Below are 24,590 nucleotides of genomic sequence, written 5' to 3' on the forward strand. Positions count from 1 at the left end.
TGAGCTACCCCTCAGACCCCTGATCATTCTTTCTTAGCAACTCCTTCCCCATTAAAACTAGACTATAAGACTGAGACTAATTTTCCCAGAGAAAAGGGGAAGAAAGGTAAGAAGAGAGAGTTACAATTTTAACCTTGACTTCAGAAAAAAAAAGAAGAGATTGCTTAACAAAGTAGAAAACTACAATTGAAGGAGACTAATTGGGATAGAGAATATGTAAAAGCTAAGTATTAGATACCTAATCCCAAACCATAGAAGTATGAAAGGCTCAGTGTTTCTTTTCATTATATATGTATGTTTTATTTATTTATTTGATAGACAGAAATTGAGATGAAGGGGAAGAAAGATGAAGAGAGAAAAAGGGACACTTGCAATATTTATTCACTGCTTGTTAAGCTTTCTCCCTGCAGGTATGGACCAGGGAATTGAATACAGATCCTTGAGCATTGATTGCAACATGTGTGCTCAACCAGGTGTACTGCCACCTGGCTCCACTTAGTTCATCTAGTCTGATTTTATATCATGACCAGATACTTGCATATAAACTGAAACAAGGTGATATTTTTATACTGTGGAAACATCCAGATATTAATTATTGTAGTCTTGTGAATTTGAAAAGATGGTGATTATGACTCACTAAATTATATTCACAATCTACTGTTGAGCTGCAATATGCAAACACTTTTTATTTGTACTTTACCCATATAAACAGGGATGAATCTACAACGACACGAGAATTATTTCTATCTCAGAAGAAAATAAGAATCTGGGGAGTCGGGCGGTAGTGCAGAGGGTTAAGCACACATGGCGCAAAGCGCAAGGACTGGCAGAACGATCCCCGTTTGAGCCCTCAGCTCCCCACCTGCAGGGGAGTCGCTTCACAGGCGGTGAAGCAGGTCTGCAGGTGTCTATCTTTCTTTCCCCCTCTGTCTTCCCCTCCTCTCTCCATTTCTCTCTGTCCTATCCATCAATGACGACATCAACAGCAATATTAACTACAACAACAATTAAAAAAAAAACGACAAGGGCAACAAAAAGGAAATAAATAAATAAATATTTAAAAAATAGAAAATAAAAATCTGACTTTCTTTATTTATTTATTTTTACTGGAAAGTTGATGGTTTACAGTTGTTGGCACATAGGTACAATTTCCCATCTCATCATGATAGGTGTCTGCGAATACTCTCACTCCCAGATTAGGCCCTTTTCCATCATCATGTACCAGGACCTAGAAGCTCCCCCTCCCGCCTGCCCTCTGTCTGTCTCCCTTTCACAGAGTCCCTTGCCTTCGTGCAAGACAATAGACTCAACTAGTTTAAACTTTACTTTGTGTTTTCGATTTTCTGTTCTTATTTCTTAAGCTCTGCTCATGAGTGAGGTCACACCATATTCATCCTTCTCTTTTCGGCTTTCTAGTGGAAGATGGAGAATCAGATAAAATATAATCAGAGTTCAAATAAATAGACGTGGGTAATTGACAATGGGCTTTGTACCTTCTCCATCTGAGAATTCAGTATCCTTGGGTGATAATAGTGTAACTACCCAGATAGGTTTGAAGAAAACAGAGAGCAGAGAACAATGATCTCTCAGTAATTAGAAAAATTTTTGAGCAGGCTAGAAACCTACCAGATATCTCACTCTTAGAATAGCAACAGTGGCCATTATAACACAATAGTCAAGTGCTTTGTCTACAACTTTTTCAATCTGTTTATCCCAGTGTATCGAGAGAAAGTGGTAAAGTAACTTCCAGATTTCTAAATACTGCAAGGGCCAGCAGAACCAAATAGATTTGAGGGAGATGCAAATAAATAAGATTTGATTTTTGGACATTATGGTAGACTAGTGATTTAAGCAATGGTCCTACGTAAGTCCATATAGAATAAACTTTAGTTGAGACCCATAAGGCTAGAAAATGGAGTGAGGAAGAGGATAACTTTTACAGTGCAAGATAATGTAGGCTCTCTTGGAAAGTGGATTATCTCTCTCCAGGCAAAAATAAAAAGGATTTGACTAAATTTTGAATATACATATATTCAGTTACACCTAAAATTCTTCTTAGATATCCAGAAGGAAATACTCAAAGCTGTGGGGGTGGACAGTAACACACCTGGTTAAGTGCACATAGTACTATGCACAAGGACCTGAGCAAGGACTAGGGTCTGAGCCCTCATCCCCCACATGCAGTGGGGATGCAAGCAGTGAAGCAGATCTTCAAGTGTCAATCTTTCTTTCTCTTTCTCTAGCTTCCCTCCTCTTCTCAGTTTCTCTCTGTCTTACTGAATAAAATGGTTAAAAAAAAAAAAAAAAAAGGAAAAAACGGCCACCAGGAGTGGTAGATTAATATTGCTGCCTCCAGTGATAACCCTGGAGGCAAAAAAAAAAAAAGAAAGAAAGAAAAAGTAAAAATAGAGATTCATCAGTTGCATATATGAAAATTCTAACACTATAGGTATGCATATGATTGTTTAAGTAGATACAGAGTAAACTATCTAGAATTGAGCTGTGTAGCAATTTAAGACTCATAGTTGTGGGAGAAAAAAATAATGAAAACTAGGAAAGGAAACAAAGAGGAAGTGGCTCATGTTGACAAATACAGATGAGATGTCAAGTGAGATATAAACTTGACCATAAGTTGGTGAGACAGAGGTAACTGGTAACAGTAATAAGGGTCATTTTAGTGAAGTGGTGGGGTCAAAAGCAACTTTAGTTGTTTGAAGTAGATGAGAGGTGTGAAAATGGAGGTGAAAAGGAGGAAACACTTAAAATATTTTGCAGCGTTTTTTTTTTTTTTTAATAGGACAGAGTGAAATTGAGAAGGGAAGGGGAGTTAGAGAGGGAGAAAGAGATACACCTGCATGCAGTCCCCTTCTCCACTTATGAAGCTTCCTCTCTGCAAGTGGAGACCAAAGTTTTGAACTTTGTAATAATGTGTGTACTCAACCGGGTACACACTTCCCAGTGCCAAAATATTTTTCTTTTAATTTAAGTGATACCTGAGTTGTAAGGAAAAGTGTGTGTGAATAATTTAAAGTTTAACAATGACATTTTCCCTCTATGTGAAAGCAAATCAACTCATGGGTTGAAATATAATATAGACCTAGGGGTTTCATCAAGATACATGTCTAACTCCTGGTTCTGGCCATGAACTTACTATGTCCAATCTCTGAAGAAAACCTCCTGGGTACTGACTTTACTTCTGACCACAGTATACATCTGGATCCTGGCATAGGTTCAAAATGGTGTCTCCCAAGATTGTAGGCATTACCTGAAGCATGAGCCTGTCCCAGGTTTTCGTGACTCCATTGTTTTTCCATTGATCATCATTGGTTGGAGGACTATTGTTTTGGTACCTCTCCAGCATTTGCTTCAAAAAGAGGTTGGGTGTAAACTATAGTGGGAAGAGACAACACAAGAGAGAGAATTAGCTAGCATACTAGTCCTCAAAAAGATCAAGTTATTTATTTACTTGGCCTTCTGCTGGGTCTCTTTTAGTAAAACTGTTCTCAGAGGCAATATGTAGCCTTAGAGACAGATATGAGGCTGCTCGGGGTGGCCGGAGTCCCCACACTGAGGAAGAGAAAGCAGGATGCTGAATAAAAAGGAAGTTTTAGAGGCGGTGGCTTCTTGCTCATCCTGTTGGAAAGCTCCTACCTGTAGCAGAGGGATGAAGAACATAAGGGTTACAAGTTTGGATGTCACTGTCAGATTATCTGAACTTGAGATTCTATTTTTATACTTACTTTCTATTAGTATAACCATGGACAAGATTTTTTCCCCTCATTTAAACCCCACTTCAAAAAATCTATAAAATAACAATAGTGACAGTGGCTTATTTCATAAGGTTATTATGAACATTAAGTATTTGTTATTAATGTACATTTATGAGTGGTAATAGACTGATACATGTCAGCTATTATATTATTGTATGACAGTAATTCATGTGATATTTTTCCTCTGTGCTTTTTGAGACTGTACTCACAAAATCACGTTGTGTTGCTGCTGTGATGCAGGATGCCACCTCAAAGCCATATACAATAAACATCAGAATGAAATACTGAAAAAGAAAAAAAAATGGGATAGAAAATCCTTTGTATAAAATACTGAAAAATATTGAAAGACATTTCTGCAAAAGTTGTTACATTTTTCAGCACATTCATCTAAATATAATCATCCACTCACTCACAAATTTTTCAACAAATATTTACTGATTAAGCCACTTAGAGCAAGACTTGGTAGTAAGTTCCAATCATCTCAGTTATTTTTCTTTTCACTACAGACCAAATCACCATTGACTACATAACTTTTCCAGCACAATATCCTGAATTTCTGTTTTAACTGGGAAAAACAAGTACAAGACAATGAACTGATATGCATGTTCAGTGTCTGACAAGAGAATCTTAGTGCATTCAACACTACTCAGTGTCATAAATCCCTTCTCCTTGGGTGAAAATTTCATATCAGTCACTGAAAATTCATAATTACAGAGGTCAGAAAAAGATGAGCTGGGGGAGTTGGGCGGTAGTGCAGTGGGTTAAGCCCAAGGACTGGCGTAAGGATCCCGTTTCGAACCCCTCCACTCCCCACCTACAGGGGAGTTGCTTCACAGGCAGTGAAGCAGGTCTGCAGGTGTCTTGTCTTTCTCTCCCCGTCTTCCCCTCCTCTCTCCTATTCTCTCTGTCCTATCTAACAATGACAACATCAATAACTACAACAACAACAAATAAACAAGGGAAAATAAATAAATTAATTTAAAAAAAAGATGAGCTGGATGCTGATTAATGTGCAGCATCCTTCCTGCCAGACATCTGGTTTTATCAGAGAGAACCAGAAGCTTCCATGTACATAATTTTTGACTGTCCTTGTCTCTCCATCTCTCTTACACACACACACCTTTATATCAATCAGGTGAATGATTTAGAATACATGCTGCCATTGCTGTTTGTGTGCATTTCCACGCACAAGTGCACATAACATTCCCACACCACAGTGCCCCCATTTATGACTGCAAAATATCTGGTCAACAGATGGCCTCTAATCTTGGGATGAGGACCAGTTTTAAAGAGCCCTGTCTTCGGTTTCCTCAGCCTGAGACAACTTTTTGATTTCTGCTTACGTTGCTTTAGTGCCAGGGTCACTGTGGTCATGGTGTGTGGGGGAGCTCTCTCCCTATTCTGGGGACACTCCCTAAGCAGGACCCTCTACCAACCTCACCACTCAGTCCAGAAAAAGATTTTGACTGGTCAAGTTAATAGAAGACCTTAAATGTGTTATAACAGTTCTCCCTCCTTGCTCTGTTAAGAACTTTGCTGGCTTCAGAGGCTCAGAACCCCATAGCAGAACATAGGAGGGAGTCGGGCAGGAGTGCAGCCAGTTAAGCGCACGTGGCACCAAGAGCAAGGACATGCATAAGGATCCTGGTTCAAGTCGCTGGCTCCCTACCTGCAGGGGAATCGCTTCACAGAAGGTGAAGCAGGTCTGCAGGTATCTTTCTCTCCCCCTCTGTCTTCTCCTCCTCTCTCCATTTCTCTGTCCTATCTAACAATGACGACATCAAAACAACAACAATAATAACTACAACAACAATAAAAAAAACACAAGGGCAACAAAAGGAAAATAAATAAATTAAAAAAAAAAAAAAAGAACATAGGAAAGGAGGAACAGAGTGCATATGTTTTGTCCTTCAACTCCTTGGAGAATATACAGCTTCTTCACTGCTGAGGAGGACTGTTCTCCCAACTGAGTTCCCCTGGCTGTGTCAGGCACATGAGGCTGGCATAGGGTGAGACTAGTTGCTAGGTGAAACTTGTCTCTGGAGAGACAAACTCTGCTCCTTGTCTCCCTTTCCCTGACATTCCTTACACCACCCTCCTAAATTGGGGGCTTTTGCCCTGGAAATAACTCAAATTAAGGAGCCAGAGAAAGTCAGTGTTCTGCATTCCACGGGTGCCAGGTCAATGTTAGCTCACTAGGCAAGTAAATCAACAGGCACCTTGAGTTGCTGGACTTGTTTCATAAAGATGGAACTCGGGTTCTGCAGCTTTTGGTAAGAGAGTTATTTGGGGCAAGGAGTGGGAGGACCCCAGCACACTGTGAGAAACTGTTGTCTGGAGCCTGGGGATGAAGTAGAGGTCTAGATCTGACACTGAGAACTCTGCTGGCTACAAATTTGTTCCCATCTGCAAAGGCAAGGCATAATCTTGCTGTCTGCGGTTTGAGCCACAGACTCTTTGGGAAGCAGAGTTGAAACTCCACAGGCAGGTGGGAGCAGAAGTTGTCCCCCAGCTTTCCTAAGGTCCCCAAGAAGCAAGAAGAACCCTATGGAAGAATGGTATGGGAAGTGCAGATTGTCATACAAAACCACCAGCCTTCTTATAAAAATACACCCATATTTTATGTTTTATTTTCTAATTAATTTCTGATGTATATTAAATTAATATCTTAGACTACTTATTGTTAAGAGATAAAAGCACCTACTTATTAGACTCTTCAGCCTATGTAGCTCCAGGCTGGATCTGTTGGGTATATGCACATACCAGTTGGAGAAGCCTAAAGCTAGAAAACACTAACAAAGTCAACCCTAGGTGTCTCCCCTTTGGCTTCCTGGTATTGAAGTCCTCTGCACCAGTGGAGGGAACCTGTTCCCCATGTGGACAATCTGCTTTCCCCCCTCCTCCTCAGCCCACACCAGCAGTTGGCTCCCACGGGCTCCTCTGAAAGGCAAAGCGTGGTGCTCAGAGAAGAAACCAGCTTCAAAATTGATGCAGGAGACAATTGTAGAGAGCTTTAAGTTCTCACCGCCAGAAGAATTTTCCTGTTGGACTTCATGATGCCTACAATACCTAAAACAGACAGACAGAAGAGGCAAATGCCGACAAACATGCCAATCCAGGCTGCCCCATAGATGTCATCATTGTTGGTGGCTTCAAGCAGTGGGTAGAGGCTGTGTTGATCTGATACAAAGAAGATGCACTCTGCAGTCAGGGCGATGCCACACATCTGGGGGCAGAAGAGACTCTGTCAGACTGGTGACCAAGAGACAGAGAGTGAATTGGGAAGGGGGTAGGGAGAGACTAACTCTGTCCTCATCGTAGCCCTTAAACATCTTATTTAACTTCCTCTTTACCAGGAAGTTAAACAGCTCTTTCCATTCCACTAGTTAGCTGCTAGATCACTTTGTCTTACTGCTATTTTTGGAAATTATCCAGATAACCTAAGTCATCGGGACATTAATTGCTCAAACAATATTTTTTATTTATTGGCATCACAGGGCTTCGTCTCTCCTGGTCAACTTTTTCCAATAGAGACAAAGATAGAAAGAGGGAAAGGCACCCCAGCACCACAGTTTATCCCAGTGCTCTTGGCATCAGGTTTAAACCTGAGTCTCATGCAAGCAATGTCTTCTTATATGAAGATACTCCCTCCTTTCTACTTTCATTGCCTCATGCCCACATTACTGGACTATAAACTCACCCTGGTAATACTTATCAGAGCCAGAGAGTCATGAACTACAGAGGGGAAGAAGCCTTGGTGGCTATCTCTCCCATTCCCTTTTGTTTCGTAAAGGAATCTGAATCTGAGCAGAGCTGAGCCAGGAACCTGTGATTCTGACCACTGTCTGCTCTTTCACTTCACCAGGTCCGCACAGCTGGATCTTGGAGTCACCCTCATATCTTGGTTCAGGCCTCCATATAATGAGAATAAGATGCTAGCCTCTCTCCTCTGCAACCTGAACAGTGGTGCCCCATGGAAATCAAAACATGGCTGATAAAGCTTCACTTTACATTCTTGGGCTTTTGACTTGGGAGGGGAATATATATATATATATATACATATATATATATATTTTAAATCACAATAGTTACATAGTTATACATTGATTATATAATCAAATTATAACTAGCATGATTTAAAAACATATTTCTTAAAATACAAAGTCAGATATCAAGAAGCTATAATTACTCCATTGTTTTCTTTTTAAAAAAGTATTTATTTATTCATTCCCTTTTGTTGCCCTTGTTGTTTTATTGTTGTAGTCATTGTTGGTTAGGACAGAGAGAAATGGAGAGAAGAAGGGAAGACAGAGAGGGGGAGAGAAAGACACATGCAGATCTGCTTCACCGCCTGTGAAATGACTCCCCTGCAGGTGGGGAGCTGGGGGCTTGAACTGGGATCCTTCTGCAGGTCCTTGCGCTTTGCTCTACATGCACTTAACCCATTGCACTACTGCCTGACTCTCCATTATTTTCTTTTGAACTATTTTGATTGGTCTAAACTCATGATTACAGCCCTAGAGCCCCGCCCCACTAGGGAAAGATAGAAACAAGCTGGGGGTAAGACCCATGTCGAGTGGGGAAGCAATTACAGAAGCCAGACCTTCCACCTTCTGTACTCCATAAAGAACTTTGGTCCATACTCCCAGAAGGATAAAGAACAGGGAAACTTCCAGTGGAGAGGAGGGCATATGGAACTCTGGTGGTGGGAATTATATGGCATTGTACTCCTCTTATACTACAATCTTGTCAATCATTATTAAATCACTAGTAAAAATATTAAAAACTAAAAAAATTAAAATAAATTATCTCACATATTAATGCAACATTGATTCCACATACATCAAGAATTTATAAAGTGCCAAGAGTCTAGGACTTGCAAATACAGTAACAAATAAAATAGACAAAGATCTCTGTCTTTGTGTAATTATATATATATATTTTTTTATTTATTTCCTTTTTGTAGCCCTTGTTTTTATTATTGTTATAGTTATCATTGTTGTTGTTATTGATGTCGTCGTTGTTGGAAAGAACAGAGAGAAATGGAGAGAGGAAGGGAAAGAAAGATAGACACCTACAGACCTGCTTCACCTCCTGTGAAGCGACTCCCCTGCAGGTGGGGAGCCGGGGGCTCGAACCGGTATCCTCATGTGGGTCTTTGAGCTTTGCACCACATGCGCTTAACCCACTGCACTACCGCCCGACTCCCTGTGTAATTATATTTTAGGAGGACTTTACAATGATGAATACTAATTAAAAATTTCCTGTCAGAAAAAAAAAAACACTTTATTACTTACACCAATAATCACATTCCCAAAAATCAGTAGGCCCTGGAAGCAACGAACAGTGGAGTCTTCTTTAGCCATCTTTAGGATTTTCCACAAGCTGCAGACACAATCAAGAGCATTATAGCTTAATAGAAACAGACAATGAGTACTGTGACAAATTCCATAAAATGATTAAACAAAACATCACGTATTTCCCTCTTGTGTTCCAAACCAGGCAAACCAAAGTTTTGCAATCATTTAGCAGTGGAGAAAAAAAAAACTTGACTGTCAAGCTCAGCAATTACTATAATTTCATAGAGAAGAAGTCTGATTAGTAACTTTCAACTCTCTAAGTCATGTAATCCATAGGATGTATACTGGTAAGCAGACATCCTGAAAGTCAACGGGCTCTTGTGAGTTGGTGGCAATGCAGTGCGGTGAAGCGACTGAGGGGCCCTGTACTGTTTTTACTCTTTGCCATGAGAAACAGAAACCCAGAAGTTTAAACCCATGGCCAGAACTGGACATTAGTTCTGATATGGACTATAGGCAACTGTTAAAAATAATCACTTTGTAATATTCAGAAAATAGTTGGCAAGCAAACAAACAAATAAAATACCTTGCCACAAAAGAGGGGAAGAAGAAAAAAAGATACTTATACACGTTTCCCATATTTGGGAGCTACTCTCTTCCCAGATCTAGCTTTCTGGTCCTTTTCTAGCCATGACATTATCTCCCCAGACAATAACTAGGATCCATTTGCATATCAGATTTCAGGCCCAAGGGGATAAAAACAAACAAACAAACAAACAAACACAACTAGTATAGCCACAGGCCCTTTAGAATATAACTAAAATATGACTACTAGCTATCTATGGAACGGAGACCCCACCCAACTGTTCATCTGCACTTCTCCAGCCTTTAAGTTCATGATTAGTCAACAACTTGTTTGGTTTTATATATTAACCCTCTTTTCAGCCACCAGGTTCCAGATGCTAGCATGATGCCAACCAGACTTCCCTGGATAGACAACCCCACCATTGTGTCCTGGAGCTCCGATTCCCCAGAATCCTGCCCCACTAGGGAAAGATAGAGGCAGGCTGGGAGTATGGATCAACCTGTCAATGCCCATATTCATCAGGGAAGCAATTATAGAAGCTGGACCTTCCACCTCTGCATCCCATAATGACCTTGGGTCGATACTCCCAGAGGGATAAATAATAGGAAAGCTATCAGGGGAGGGGGTGGGATATGGAGTTCTGGTGGTGGGAGTTCTGGTGGCATGGAGTTGTATCCCTCTTATCCTATAGTTTTGTCAGTGTTTCATATATATATATGTTGTTGTGTGTTGAGAAGAGAGAGAGAAGGTCCGGAGCGAAGAGGGAACACAAATCTTTATTTGTGCTGGCACCTCAGAGATGGGTGCTAGAGAAGAAGGTTGGGCCACGTGGAGGTAGCGAAAATGGCCGCCTCACGCAGTAACCTTTCCTGCATCTGAACACCAAAGTGAAGCGCTGGCAAGAGAGTGAGGTGTGGAAGAAGAAGGGCTTTTACAGGAGTAGCTTTCACAAGAATGGGAAGGGGGAGGAGTAACCATAGCACTCCAGGATAGGATAATAACTCTAGTGAGAATGGGAGGGGGGAGGAGTAACCAAAGCACTCCAAATATCTCGGGGAAATAGACAATGCCCTGAGGGCACAACATGGTGGAACAGGCACTCCGAGAATGTCCCAACTCTCTCGGGAACTAGCAGTAGCCTGAGGGGACAACATGGCAGATGTGACTGCATCTGCACAATTTCCCAGCATATATATATATATATATATATATATATATATATATATATATATATGAATAGGAAAGCTATCAAGGGAGGGGATACAGAGTTCTGGTGGTGGGAATTATGTGGAGTTATACCCCTCTTATCCTACGGTTTTGTCAATGTTTCCTTTTTATAAATAAAAAATTAAGAAAAAAGAACAGAGTTCATGCTTTTTTTCCTGCACCATTCATTAAGTCCTTGACATACACACATCTAATTTTCATAAGCCAATTGGGTAGAAAATTGAAAAAGGGGAGAAGGTATAATTTAGCCGATAAGGAAACTAAAGTTTAAATAGTAAATTAAGTTCTTGGGAGTTAGACAATCAGTAAGTGCTGAGCTAGACTGAAGAACCTAGTCTGGAACACAAGTTCATCCTCTCATTCTACATTATCCAAATTTTATCAACAACGTTTAGAGCTGGACACAGTCAAAAGCGGGCCTTTCTGTTATGATAGTACTTTAGAAGGAATATTGGGTGTGTCCATTAATTTGACTTTTGCCCTTGAATGACCTTGAGAGAAGCCATTCATGTCTCCCAATGTTTTATCAATTAATTAGCTAATATAATTAGCTAATCTGTGTATTCTTTAAATCAAAATGTTCTTTTTTATATTTATTTTGCTTCCAGGGTTATCATTGGGGCTCAGTGCCTGCACCACAAATCCACTGCTCCTTGAGGCTATTTTTTGCCTTTTGTTGTCCTTGTTGTTATTATTATTGTTGCTATTGCTGTCATTATGTTGGATAGGAGAGAGAGAAATCAAGAGGATGGGAAGACAGAGAGGGGTAGAGAAAGACACCTGCAGACCTGCTTCACCATTTGTGAAGCGACCTCCCTGCAGGTGGGGACTGGGAACTTGAACCGGGATCCTTATGCCAGTTCTTACACTTCGGGCCAGGTGTGCTTAATCCACTGTGCTACCACCCGGCACCTAAATCACAATGCTCTAACTGGTACCAACTACCTTTTGAGGTAAATGAAGTTTTATGTAAGGCAGATTGTTGCACTCTAGGATATTATGCTTTAGAAAGCATAGTGGTACTTCTGAGGAAGAAAGATAAAAATCTTGCAGAATATGCATGGTTTTGATAAGTAGAGTAGAGGTGGAAGGGCATATTAGGCAAGTGGGTGTAATGACATTCCAGGTAAAGAAAAAGGAAAGGTCAGGGAATAGAGTTTAGATGCACTAGCTGCTGAGTCTGATGGGCTGAAGTCCTATTTTGTGTGTGGGGAGTAAACCTTCTGTTTAAGTCTGACTTTGCTAAGTTTTTACTTCACTGCATCTGTAATGTAGATATTAACAACCTTCCAAGTAATCTTATACATCTCTGCATATTCTTCCCTACCTAATCACCTGGGTAACCAAGGGAATATCCTAGGGGATATAATGAGTTAACATGTATTTGGAATCCAGAGTTGGACACATAGTGGATACTCTATCAGTGCTTGCTGAATGAATAGATGAAATTAGGCCATTATTACAACATTCCTTTGTATAGTTTCTGCTTAGAAATGTCATTCATTTCTTTCTGCTTGGAAATGTCATTCCATGGTTAGAAATGTCGTTCATCTTTCCAGTGAACATTGCACACTAGACTGAGTGGAGTCAAATGCCTTGAAGGAGTTGAAGTACAAACTACCCCAAGGGGAGGGATCATTACTCATATAGTTGGGCCAGCCAGCTTATATGGTTCACAACTGGCATGCACATTGTTCCTGACCAGGTGGGTTACCATCTAAATCAGAGATACAACTAAATAGACCATGAGAAATAGAAGTTCGGAAAACATTAATAAATAGATTATTGGGCAAATATCTGGAGAGATCAAATGCAACACTATTATCAAACTGACTATTGTGTACCCATTTGTCAGTAAAGAACTGATTTGTGAGGGAAAGTTTGGTTTAGAGAACAGAATGAAAAAAATTGTTCTTTCAGAGAATTTAAATTATGACTATAGCAACACAAAATCAAAACATGGTTTGAGCAGAAAAGAAGAAATGACAGAGAGGCATTCCAACTATGAGATGATTCATGAAATGCAGGAATACATGAGTGGGTAAGATTTTCATTCTGAATCTGTTGATCATTACCTTTAAAAATATATATTTATTTATTCCCTTTTTGTTGCCCTTGTTTATATTTTTAATTTGCCCTTTTTTTATTGTTATTGTAGTTATTGTTGTTGTTGTTATTGATGTTGTTGTTGTTGGATAGGACAGAGAGAAATGGAGAGAGGAGCTGAAGACAGAGGTGGAGAGGAAGATACCTGCAGACCTGCTTCACAGCTTGTGAAGTGACTCCCCTGCAGGTGGGGAGCCAGGGGCTCAAACCAGGATCCTCGCACTTTGCACCACCTATGCTTAACTCACTGCACTACCACCCGACTCCTTGATCACTAACTTTTTCTTTGTCTTCACTATGTGTTCTCTTCTTCAGGCCCTTTGCATCAACGGTATAACTATTAACTGAAAAATTCAGTCTTGTCCTCCAAAATAGCAACACAATGATGTAAGCTGTCATCTAATAAGCACTTCCAGTGTTCTGAGCACATGCTCGTTAGACACAGTTTCAATAAGACTAAGTGATGGGTATTCTTACAGTATCTATACTAGTTTCATAGTGCTGCTGTAATTGGGTTACCATCAAGGTATTTGACAGTTTGTTATCCTTCTGGAAGATCTAGGGGGAAAAAAAAATCTGTTTTCTTGTCATTTTTACAGATGAAGAAAAGGAGGCTTGGAGAAACTAATTACTTTGTCCAAGGATGTATTGACTGAAAGTGTAAAAATCTGAGATAAAAGTCCAAGTCTTCTACAGTACCAGAGAGGGAGAAATGTTAAGGACCAGAGGGCTATGAACTCAAATTTCATCAGGGCCTGGAGAGAAAAGAGTGAAAAAAGGAAGGACACCTGGAAGTAGTAGGTGTGACTTACAGAGAGAAGGCAGGGCCGTAGGAAACATAAAAGGGGTGTGTGTTAATATATATAAATATAGATAAATAGTTATAGAAATAATAGTCAACCTATATCTGTGATCTTGGAAGAACTAGTGCAGTTTCCAATGGAGGGAAAGGAGACATAGAATTCTGGCAGTGGGAATGATGTGGAATTATACCTGTTATCTTATAATTTTGCAAATCAATATTAAGTCACTAATAAAATGGTAGGTACTATAAATATTATCAATCACTTTATCTTAAGTTCCAATAACGATGTATGGCATGCAGTAGGCATTTATTATATAATTATTGGATAATTAATAAATCTTTATTCTTACTATGTGTACTTAAGCCAGTGTGCCACCACCCCACCCCCTAAATCTTTATTTTAAAACAAAACAAAACAAAACAAACAAAAAAACCCAATTCTCCTAGGCTTCAGATCATCTACTTAACACCCTGCAGTTTATGAAGTTCTGTTATGCCAGTACTGTTTTGAGTAGAAAAAAATAAACATCTGTTTCACTTCTTGTGAAATACTCAGAGCAGAGAGAACGACCGTTTTTCCCTGCTTGGTTCTCCCTACCTTTGTAGAATCAAGATTCTCCAGACTTCTCTGTACTAGCTTCTTCAGGCTCTTATCTTCTCAACACCTGGATATTCCACTAGTATTTGCACATTCTGCCCAACCCAGTGAAGCACCCATACAGTTTTCCAGAAGTTTGTCTAAATTTATCACCAGCCTGAAGCTTCCTTAGCCACCCTTTATAAAGGACTGCGATTTTTGAAAATAAAAATACAAATATGCAGTTACCAGTGGAGTCACCATTTCCTAACCTCTCCCTGGTCACTTGTATTTAGACTTGGTTGGTGTCTAGAGGATCTAAAACAAACTATTTAACCATTCACATAGCCACAAATGTCAAGAGGGATAGCAAATAGGGGACCAACTATAGGCTTCCAGTGGCTCTCAGTATAGAATGTTGCTGTGGTCTATTGGTTTACACACTGGACTTCGTGTCAGAATGCCAGGATTCAAGCCCTAGTCTTATCTTGCATTCAGTGTGTAACCCTGGGAAATGCCATGTACAGTCTCTTCTACATTTATAAGATAAACCACACACACACACACACACACCTTGTTTGATAGCATTTTGTGATCACAGAGATGAAAGATGCAGATATGGTTGACAAACACTACGATTGCTGAATCTTTTTTTTATTTTATAAAAGATTGTTAAATATTAAGAAATTATTAATAACCCAGGAGATATTTAGGAAGAGCAGGGTACAGGGCTATGGCTTTGTACCAGTTATCCTTAGGACTTAGAAGGGAAGTTAATGGTGATCGGTTTCATAGCCAAGGGCTTCCTGGTTGAGGTGAAACTACCCCTCCTAGTTTTTCTCTGCTGTGGAGGTGAAAGGTCTTACCTGTATCAGTGCTGATTGTATTTTTCTTGGATAGATTCATGGGGCAAAGAGGAGGAGGAGGGGATATCTCTTTGAATGAGGAAGAAACGTTTTCCAGTTGGTGTTGGGGTGTGGTCTGAGTCAGGTACCAAGCAGTATGTTGCTGTAGGAGGGGTCACTGTGCATTCCACCAGCATTCCTCCCAGTTAACACCACCACAGGGACTCAACTCTGGGGCTTGGCCAGCTCTGGAGTATCTGTTCCCCATTGCCAGGTGGGGCAGAGATGATTCAAGGCTTTTCTTTGTGTTGTGACTGCCTAAAAATGACTTGAGAAGACTGCCCTGCACCCCCTTGTGTGTCTCCTTGTGTATCTTTTCCTCCCCAAATCAGCCTACATACAAAGAAGATTGGAGTCTCCAGAACAGGAGAAGGTATGGGGCTCTTGCTTTCTCAGTCTTTCTGGATCATTGGAACATAATACCTACCATTTTTAGGGGTTTTGAAGGTTATTAAGTAATTGTGCATATGGGTAGTAGGTTAAAAAGAAAAACTATGAATAAGTTCCATGCCAATGGTTATTTTTATGAATTTATTCATCTTTCCAGAAATGATGGGGAGAGAATGATGGAAGTGATACATAGGCCCTTTCCTACAGACAGAATACCAGCTGTGGTGTTTGCCAGGGCTTGATAGTAATTGTGCCTTAAGAAGTTAATAATGTCTCAGCAAGATAGATCACCTGGGTAGTGTGCCTACTTTGTTGGGTGCATAACACAGGTTTAAGCCAGGCTTTCTCTGTACAGGAGGAAACTTTGGTACTGTGGTCACTTAGATCTTTCCCTTGAGATAGTCATCTTTGTCTTTCTATTGAAAAAATGTTGGCACTGAGCAGTGAAACACAGGTGATGACACAAAAAAAGTTAATGACATCTTGATTTTTGTATCTGCTTGCTTGATAAGAAAGAATAATTGAAACATTAACCTATGAGGATTAATGCCATGTGCTTAGCTATTTGGTCAAATATCAATCTAGAGATTGCTGTGAAGATACTATTTTAGATATCATTAATATTAAAATCAGTAGATGTTGAGTAAAAACAGATTCCCCTTCCTAATGTGGGTCCTCATCTAATTACCTTTAAGAGTAAAGGCTGAAGTTTGCTGGGGAAAAAGTTCTACCGCAGCATTACAATATGGATACCTGTCTGGGTCTTCAGACTTGACGTTTTAGACTCAAGATTGCAACATTAACTTCTCCCCTAAATTTTCTGTCTGCTGTCCTGATTTCTGTATTTCAGACTTGCCAACCCTCACAACTGTGTGAGCCAATTCCTTAAAGTAAGTCTCCTCTGCACACACACACACACACACACACACACACACACACACACACACACACACACACACACACACACACACACCTATTATATTTCTGTGGAGCATTCTGAGTAAAACACCTCCACCCCAACTCACCACTATTTGGATTGATTTACATTTTTGATAGAAGAAAAATTGATTTCCAACTCACCACTATTTGGATTAATTTACATTTTTGATAAAAGAAAAATTGATTTGTGCCTGAGACCATTATACCCCTTCCTTCTAACCCCCCCTGCCAGGCCTTTACTTATGGCTCATCTGAACTCTGTAGTTCCATTTACACACACTGCTTTCAGAGTGAATATCCTGCAGTTGAGATTTTCAAATGATTCTGTAAAGCATAGATGTTCCATCTGCTGGGATAAGGTGTTTTAGTGACAAAATGAAATAATTGCAGTTATTTCCTACTTTGATGAAAAAAAAAATAGTGACCAAAAATGTGTCATTTTAAAATATTTTCCTCTCACAGGCTTTTCATAAACCTTAGGTAACTACTACATAAGATTCTACCACCTGTGCACACCAGAAGCTAGTTTATAATCTGAATTTAGGACAAAATGGTTTACTTAATTGTCAGGCATTAAGCCAGCCCCCACCCCCTGCTCCATCCTGTGTTGCTGATAGTATGGCCTGTTTACATAATCATTGTTTTGCCTGAAAGATCCCCACCCAGTTCCATACCTTTGATCTATCTTCTTTCTACCTCGAGACCCTCCCTGCCTGCAGGGTAACATTAATTCCCCCCCCCCCAAAAAACCTTTGCAACAGTTGCTAAGGAAATTTCTACCTTAGCCTGCTTTTTCCATTTCTCCACCCCCTTTCCTAGCCATTTCCTTTGCCGACTTGCCACTTCCAGTTCTATCCTATAAATGCTTATCTCTGATCAATAAAGACACATTGCGTTCCCACTCTGCCACGAGTACCTAGTCTCTCTTCTGCATCTCTGAGTAAGCAGCAGCCCAGTCTGGCTCCGGTTGAGTTCTCTCCAACCCAAAGAGTATGCATCTGGGAAGAAGGCACCCCCACGTTATCCTGGCACTTGATCACTTAAGATATTACATATTAACATTTTGTGGGGTCCCACCAAGGTAAACATGCTTTTCAAAATGCCAGCAACTTAATCTTGAGATGCACTGTTCTAAAATACAACTGAGGTTTTATATTACTCTCCTGCTTAAATACCTTCAAGGATCCCTGTAGGCTCAATGTGTAGGAGATAGCTTCTGCCCCTCCCACAAACCTGAATGAGCTTGGTGGTTCTACTTGTCTACCCATTCAGTCTTGCTGGCCAATCCATATTTCTCTTATCCTCTGTTGCATTTGCATTTGAGAACTTTTTAACTTTTCAGCTCTTAGAGACTGATCAACGACTCCCCTTTGTTTGTGTCTACAATATTTGTTCAGAACCAATCATTTCATTCTCATCGACAGTAAAAAAGAAGTTGGACAGCCTAAGAGATAAAGTATAATTTCCGTAATTTGTATTCTAGATGATACCCATCAGGTTCCACATGATCTCCCTGCCCTGCCTGCTCCCCTTTCTTCTTTCCTTCCTTCCTTCCTTCCTTCCTTCCTTCCTTCCTTCCTTCCTTCCTTTCTTCCTTCCCTCCTTCCCTCCTTCCTTCCTTTTTTCCTTTCTTCCTTGTTGGAGAATGGGTCCACTGTCCTGGAAAGTCTAGGCCATTGTCTCCATGAGGTCTGAGCGGGTTGACCCCAATTCTTCCGTCAGATTGAGACAAGGGCAGATTCCCCCTGTCTCTGGAATTTATGATGGCTGGACCTCCAGATATGGGCACCATTCTACACATGCCACCTCCCTCCTTCCTTATTTAATTAAAAGCTATGGATTACTGTGTTAACCTTAAAACTGCCAGCAAACATCCTGATTGCTCAGCTGCCTCCCTTTTCCCCTACTACTTCAAAGTACCTGCAATTTACCAATGTGCATTGCAAAGCTTATGATCAGTCTGTTGGTCAAAATGTAACTATGCATTGTGTTGCTCTGTGTTTGGGTTAATGGATATTAATGGATACCCCAAACCTTTCCCCCAAGTTATGGCATATATTTACCGGCTTTTTCTTTCAATAAACGATTGTCCCACTGAGGCTTTCCCAGGGCTGACTGCCCTGTCTCTCTGTGTACCCTGGGACTCCCAGGGGTCTCTCTTCAGCTGGCCAGGGGGGAGGGGGATTCAGAACAAGCCTGCACTTTCTTTCTTTCTTTCTTTCTTTCTTTCTTTCTTTCTTTCTTTCTTTCTTCCTTCCTTCCTTCCTTCCTTCCTTCCTTCCTTCCTTCCTTTCTTTCTTTCTTTCTTTCTTTCTTTCTTTCTTTCTTTCTTTCTTTCTTTCTTTTGATAGTGACAGAAAGGCAGAGAGAAAGAGAGAGGGAGGGAGGAAGGTAAAGAGAGAGAGAGAGAGAAAGAGAGAGAGAGAGAGAGAGAACAATGCAAACCTTCCTTTGGTGTAATGGGGGCCAGGCTTGAGCATGGATCAACCACATAGCAAGCTAGCACACTATCCAAGTGAACTATTTTGCAGGCCATCTTCTCTCTTGGGAATCCCTTCTCTTATTTCTACCTATTGAACTTTTTTTTTTTTTTTTTTTAATGATGGAGACTGATTTTCTTTCCATGTCCTAAAGGATAGACATTGTGTATAAATTTTTTTTTTTCTGCCAGGGTTATTGCTGGGGCTCAGTGCCTGTACTACAAATCCACCAATTTAGATGGCCATTTATTTTTCCTCCTTTATTTGGTGGAAGTTGAGAGGGGAGGAGGACATAAACAGGGAAAGAAACTGAGACACACTTGCAATACTTACTTCACTACTCTGTTTTTTTTTTTTAATTCTTTAATAGGGGATTAATGGTTTACAGTCAACAGCAAAATACAATAGCTTATGCATGCATAACATTTCCATATTACAATACAACCCCGACTAGGTCCTCCTCTGCCATCATGCTTTAGGACCTGGACTCTTCTCCACCTGAGTCTTTTACTTTAGTGCAATACACCAGCTCTAGTCCAAGTTCTGCTTAGAGTTTTTCCTTCTGATCTTGTGTTTCAACTTCTGCTTATAAGTGAGATCATCTCATATTCATCCTTCTGTTTCTGACTTATCTCACTTAACCTGCTATCTTTGAGCTCCATCCAAGATGGGGTAAAGAGGGTGAATTTACCATGAGCCTGAGACTTTGGAGCCTCCAGAATAATAAGAGTTTCTTTGCATAACCATTATGCTATCTACCCCTGTCCACATTTCTGTTTTCCACATAACAGTTCAACCCTTGTCTAGGTCCTCCTCTGTCATCATGTTCCAGGACCTGAACCCCCCATCCCCCAGAGTCCTATATTACTCTATTTTTAGTGAAAGATAGAAAGATACAGTGATCAAGGCACAGCTCAGCTTTGGCTTATGATGGTATTGAGGATTGAACCTGGGACCTCAGAGCCTCAGGCATGAAAGCCTTTTGCACAACCATTACCCCCAGCCCTCTAGTCCTTATTTTTAAGGGCATAGGATACCACCTCCATTTCTATATTTTTATGATTAAGAGAAACTACCTTGACCCTGTTCCTTCCCCTTTCAAGTAAGTCACAAGGGCAATCATATAAATAAAACTGGCAAGAAGAGAGCCTTCTTCTCCCCTGGACCTCCAAGGAGTTTTCCTCAATCCTCATCCTAACTTTTGCTATCTCATGTGTAGAAAGTCATTCCTTAGCTCTTGATTAGAATGCCAATACATATATAAAAGGTGTACATGGAGTCTTATAAGTGATCAATGTCAATGTTTCATTGTGAATGATACTGTCAGATCCCATCTTTATATTTTCAAAGTGGGGAGGGAAGGCAGAAGGAGAATGTAAGAGGCAGAAGGAAAAGGCAGAACATAAATTTAGTCAAACCTCAACTCATGGTGCAGGAACTTGGAGGAGACTAACTGCTGGTAATAAAGAAACATCTTCTCTGTTTCCATTCTGCTTTAGTATGTATAAGATATTTCAGTCATGAAATTTGTCAAAAGTATTATTTTATTTTTATCTGCTTTTATTATTTCAAAGCAAAACTTCCTAGATAAGTGTTAGACTTTTTTTTTTTCTTTTTTAGTCTGATAGTGTAAGAAATGGGATGAAGTAAATTTAAAATGTGAGATTGGCCAAGAGCAGAGTGGAGAGTAGCTGCTGTACACTTCAAAAACTATATATCTTCAGACTAAGAACACTCATCTCACCTCAAAATAGCCCCTGTGAACTCCACCCTGTGAGAAATGGCTCTGCACCCTGGTACCAAGAGGATTTACTTGTATTGCTCAATAACTCTGCTTTGAGAAGTACATTTTTTTTTAAATGTTAAAGATTTTTTTGGTCTCATGTTTTCATATAAGAATTATTCATATCTGTAGTGTTTATGTTTCCAGACAATTTGAATGAACTGAGAAATGATTGCTCACTAAACAAACAATTTTCACAGCAAAAATGAGACCCACCCACCAAATCTTAGATCATTTGTTCAAGTTCATTGCCTTTTTCTTCACTTGTTTGTTGCAAGACAACACACAAGACACACCTCAAACTGTTCATGAGAAAGATATTTTGGTTAATAAAAATAGGGGAGAAGTAGGAAATTCTGATAGGAGAAATAAAAATATGACTGCCTTAGTGCTGGCCTTGAAGTATAGAACAAAAGTGAACATTTGGGTGACTTAGAGGTGAGACTAAAGATAAGTGAGGGAATTTTAGAGGAGGTCTATTAGTGGTCTACTTAAATTTTGGGTAGGATGAATGAGTCTCTGGGAATAAGAAGAGGATACTCTTAACAACATGACACACAGAGCTCACAGCATATACTATTTTTTCTTACTTTTAAGACTAGTAACTGTATAACTATTTAAATGCAAATTAATTAAATAAAATAATTAAATTAAAATAAAACATTCAAGATTTGTTTTATTTATTTATTTTTATTTCTAGAGCTCAGTAGCCACACATGGTTAGTATGTAATGAGTGGAACATCTCCATCCTTACAGAAAGTTCTACCAGACAGCTTTCCTAGGTTCTGGCTGCCTGTTGTGATGATCTGAGAGCCATCTACTTGCCTGAAATCCAAGACTAAGGGTGAAGTATTGGCTTAGGCTTTCTTACCTGAGTGAGGTTCTCATACTCAGGCAGACCATCAGGATGCTTAGTGCCAGTACATGAATTCTATGGGGAAGCCATAAAATTTGAAGACTACCTTTCAACTTTGGTTGCTTCCCCAGCTAGAGAATAGTGGCTCATCAGATGTGTGGGCAACCTCATGGCCATGGCTCTAACATCATGGTACAGAACATTCTGGGGCTCATCAGTGTTTGCTCTGGGTTAGGAGAAAAACCAGGGAGGAAAAAGCATAAAATTGAGATTTTGTTTTGCTTGACTCAAAAGAGTCAAAGGAGACCCTTCTCCTTTGGATTTAAGTGTCTATGATTCTTTCTAAGTAGTTAAAAATAGAGGCAAGCTGATTTTTAAGCATATTATAGATTTTTTCCTATTCATTGAGATTAACAAAAACACAAGGTTTGAAAACTATGTGTGTGACTTTATATATATGATTTTGTATATGTCTGTTATAAACACATAACATATACAATAAAATCAGAATGTGTGCTTTTAGATAGTATATGTTTATATATAAAAACTAACTAACTATATATATATATATTTTAAATCAACTCCAGGCACTATATTAGCTGCCAACAAGAAGTATAGTTTGGAGATGGTATTAAAATTAATAAAAATTTAAGATGTCATTAAAATCCCTAAAACTTGGTGGAAAAGGCCTAGCAAGCTGCACAACAGAATATTTAAAGGAAAAAGTTTTGTAGGAAATTTGAAAAAAGAAATTTAAACTACTTTTAAAGTGGAGGTTTAAGTTTATAAACATAAAATGCTAGTACTATATGAGACTTAATTTTGTATAAATGTTAGATAAAAATGTATTTGGGGGTTTGGGTGGTAGCACAGTGGGCTAAGTGCATATGGCATGAAGCTCAAGGACCAGCTGAAGGATCCTGGTTCCAGCCCCCAGGTCCCTACCTGCAGGGGGGTTGATTCACAAGTGGTGAAGCAAGTCTGCAAGTGTCTTTCTCTCCCCCTCTCTGTCTTCCCCTTCTCTCTTGATTTCTCTCTGTCCTATACAACAACAGCATTAATAACAATAACAATAATAACAATAACAAGGGCAACAAAGATGGGAAAAAAATGACCTCTAGGAGCAGTGCATCTATAGTGCAGGCACTGAGCCCCAGCAATAACCCTGGATGCCAAAAACAAACAAACAAACAAAATTTAGGATTGGGATTCTTGTTAGTCTACTAATTGGATAAGAGTAAAAGGATAATTCTGTAAAATTAACAGTGTGTAGATAAAGTTAATTTGTTGACTCACTTCAATTGACACATTTATTAAACAGAACTGTTTACAGAGTGTGAGCAAAGTGCTTCAGTTTCCTTGTGAAATTCAAAAATCAAAAGAAATTTTAAGGAACTGGGTAGTGCCCACTTGTGATTTAATAAAGAGATTATAGGGTTTTCCCAGAGTTTCTGGTTTTTTTGTGTGAGAAAAATTGAGATTTTTAAAATCAGAATGGATTGAATAACACTAAAAGAATTTTAATTCTCAGAACAGGACAAAATTAAAGGGTTTAAGAAATAAATTGTACAGTTTATAGAGAAAGGGAGAAAGTTGTTAGTACGTCCTAAATTACAAATAACAATAGAACATTTATTAGGAAATTACCTTTACCCCTCACCTTTGCAGACTACCAGCTCCCTTCCCTGGGAAGCAACCCAACCCTGAGCATGCAACTGACTTCCTTGCATAGTGAATTCCATCTACTCACAGTACCTTCTGCTCCTTGTGCAGTGCCGGCTTTCTTTGCAAATTGCTCTGACTCTAGGTGCTTTTCTACCCTGCAGCAAAATGCTTCCAACCTCTGGGACCAGAGGAGTGTCATCTGTGATTGGGAGGCAGCATCTCACTGGGCTGAGCCTGCAGCTGTCTGAACCTGCCCCCAGAGACCCGGAAGTAAGAGGAACTTTCAGCCAGTACATTTCTGTTACTTTGGAATGTGTGATTGTGAGATGAAGCTACCTTGACGCTTTCGCTACTGCTCTTTCTGCTAGGTTTGCGATGTATCTAATGTACAAAATGTTTGTTTTTATTTTGGTTTGATTTTTCAATAGTTAGAATTGATCCATAATTCTATTCTCTCTCTTTCTCTCTCTTTTGTGCATTAGAAGGTCTATACTACTCTGAGAGTCCAGCAACATCATCCTAAATAACTGATCCTGAGAGACTGCTTCCACTGCCTCTTGCTCTTTGTCATATACACCACCTGGCTTGCTGCCAGTAGTATTCCTGCCAACTGGGTAATATAAAGTCCAGCTGAGTCTTCATTCAGCCTCAATAATCCTGTCCCTGGGCACCAGGGGATGGATTTCCGTTTTCATTTCAACTTGTGATCTCCAGTCTCATCTAAACCCTAGAACCCCAGTACCCAAACTGGGTCCATCCTTAGTACATCTCAGAAACCTGGAACTAGGGGACCAAGTGGTGGTACACCTGGTTGAGCTCACACATTACCATGTGCAAGGACCCAGGTTCAAGCTTCTGCTCCCACCTGTGGGGCAGGGGGGACACTTCACGAGTGGTGAAGCAAGTCTTCAGGTGTCTACCTCTCTCTCCCTCCTCTCTCAATTTCTCTCCTATCAAATAGGAAAAAAAAAAAAAAAGGAAAAATTGCTGCTGGGAGTGATAGATTAGTAGTGCTGGCATCGAGCCCCCTAGCAATAATCCTGGTGGTGATGAAATAAATTAAAAAATAAAATAAAATGAAATAAAGAAACCTGGGACTAAAGGGGATTTGGCTTCCCCTCTCTACCTAGCCATAGCTCCATACCATCAATTGCCAGTGTTTTTCTTTCTCTTTGGAGACTTCAAAAGAAGTTATTACAT

General features: G+C 39.8%; 1 protein-coding gene across 4 annotated transcripts in view; it reads right to left on the reverse strand.

The window, feature by feature from the left end:
• The window catches only part of UPK1B (uroplakin 1B), a 36,278-nt gene extending 12,761 nt beyond the window's left edge, over positions 1-23,517 (reverse strand). The window contains exons 1-6 of one of the 4 annotated variants that reach the window (XM_060198318.1): positions 17,522-17,577; positions 16,846-16,954; positions 9,068-9,155; positions 6,796-6,996; positions 3,980-4,054; positions 3,266-3,388 (exon numbers count right to left, since the gene is read on the reverse strand). In XM_060198318.1, coding sequence (XP_060054301.1) covers positions 3,266-3,388; positions 3,980-4,054; positions 6,796-6,996; positions 9,068-9,155; positions 16,846-16,856 — 498 coding nt within the window. In that variant the 5' untranslated portion in view covers positions 16,857-16,954; positions 17,522-17,577. Of the gene's footprint in view, positions 1-3,265; positions 3,389-3,979; positions 4,055-6,795; positions 6,997-9,067; positions 9,156-16,845; positions 16,955-17,521; positions 17,578-21,831; positions 21,880-23,475 lie in introns of those variants that run through there. The other 3 variants (XM_007532111.3, XM_016192123.2, XM_060198317.1) reach the window with 3 other exon arrangements.
• Positions 23,518-24,590: the final 1,073 nt, after the last annotated feature.

Source organism: Erinaceus europaeus, chromosome 9 (assembly GCF_950295315.1).
Source record: "Erinaceus europaeus chromosome 9, mEriEur2.1, whole genome shotgun sequence".
Lineage (NCBI taxonomy): Eukaryota > Metazoa > Chordata > Mammalia > Eulipotyphla > Erinaceidae > Erinaceus > Erinaceus europaeus.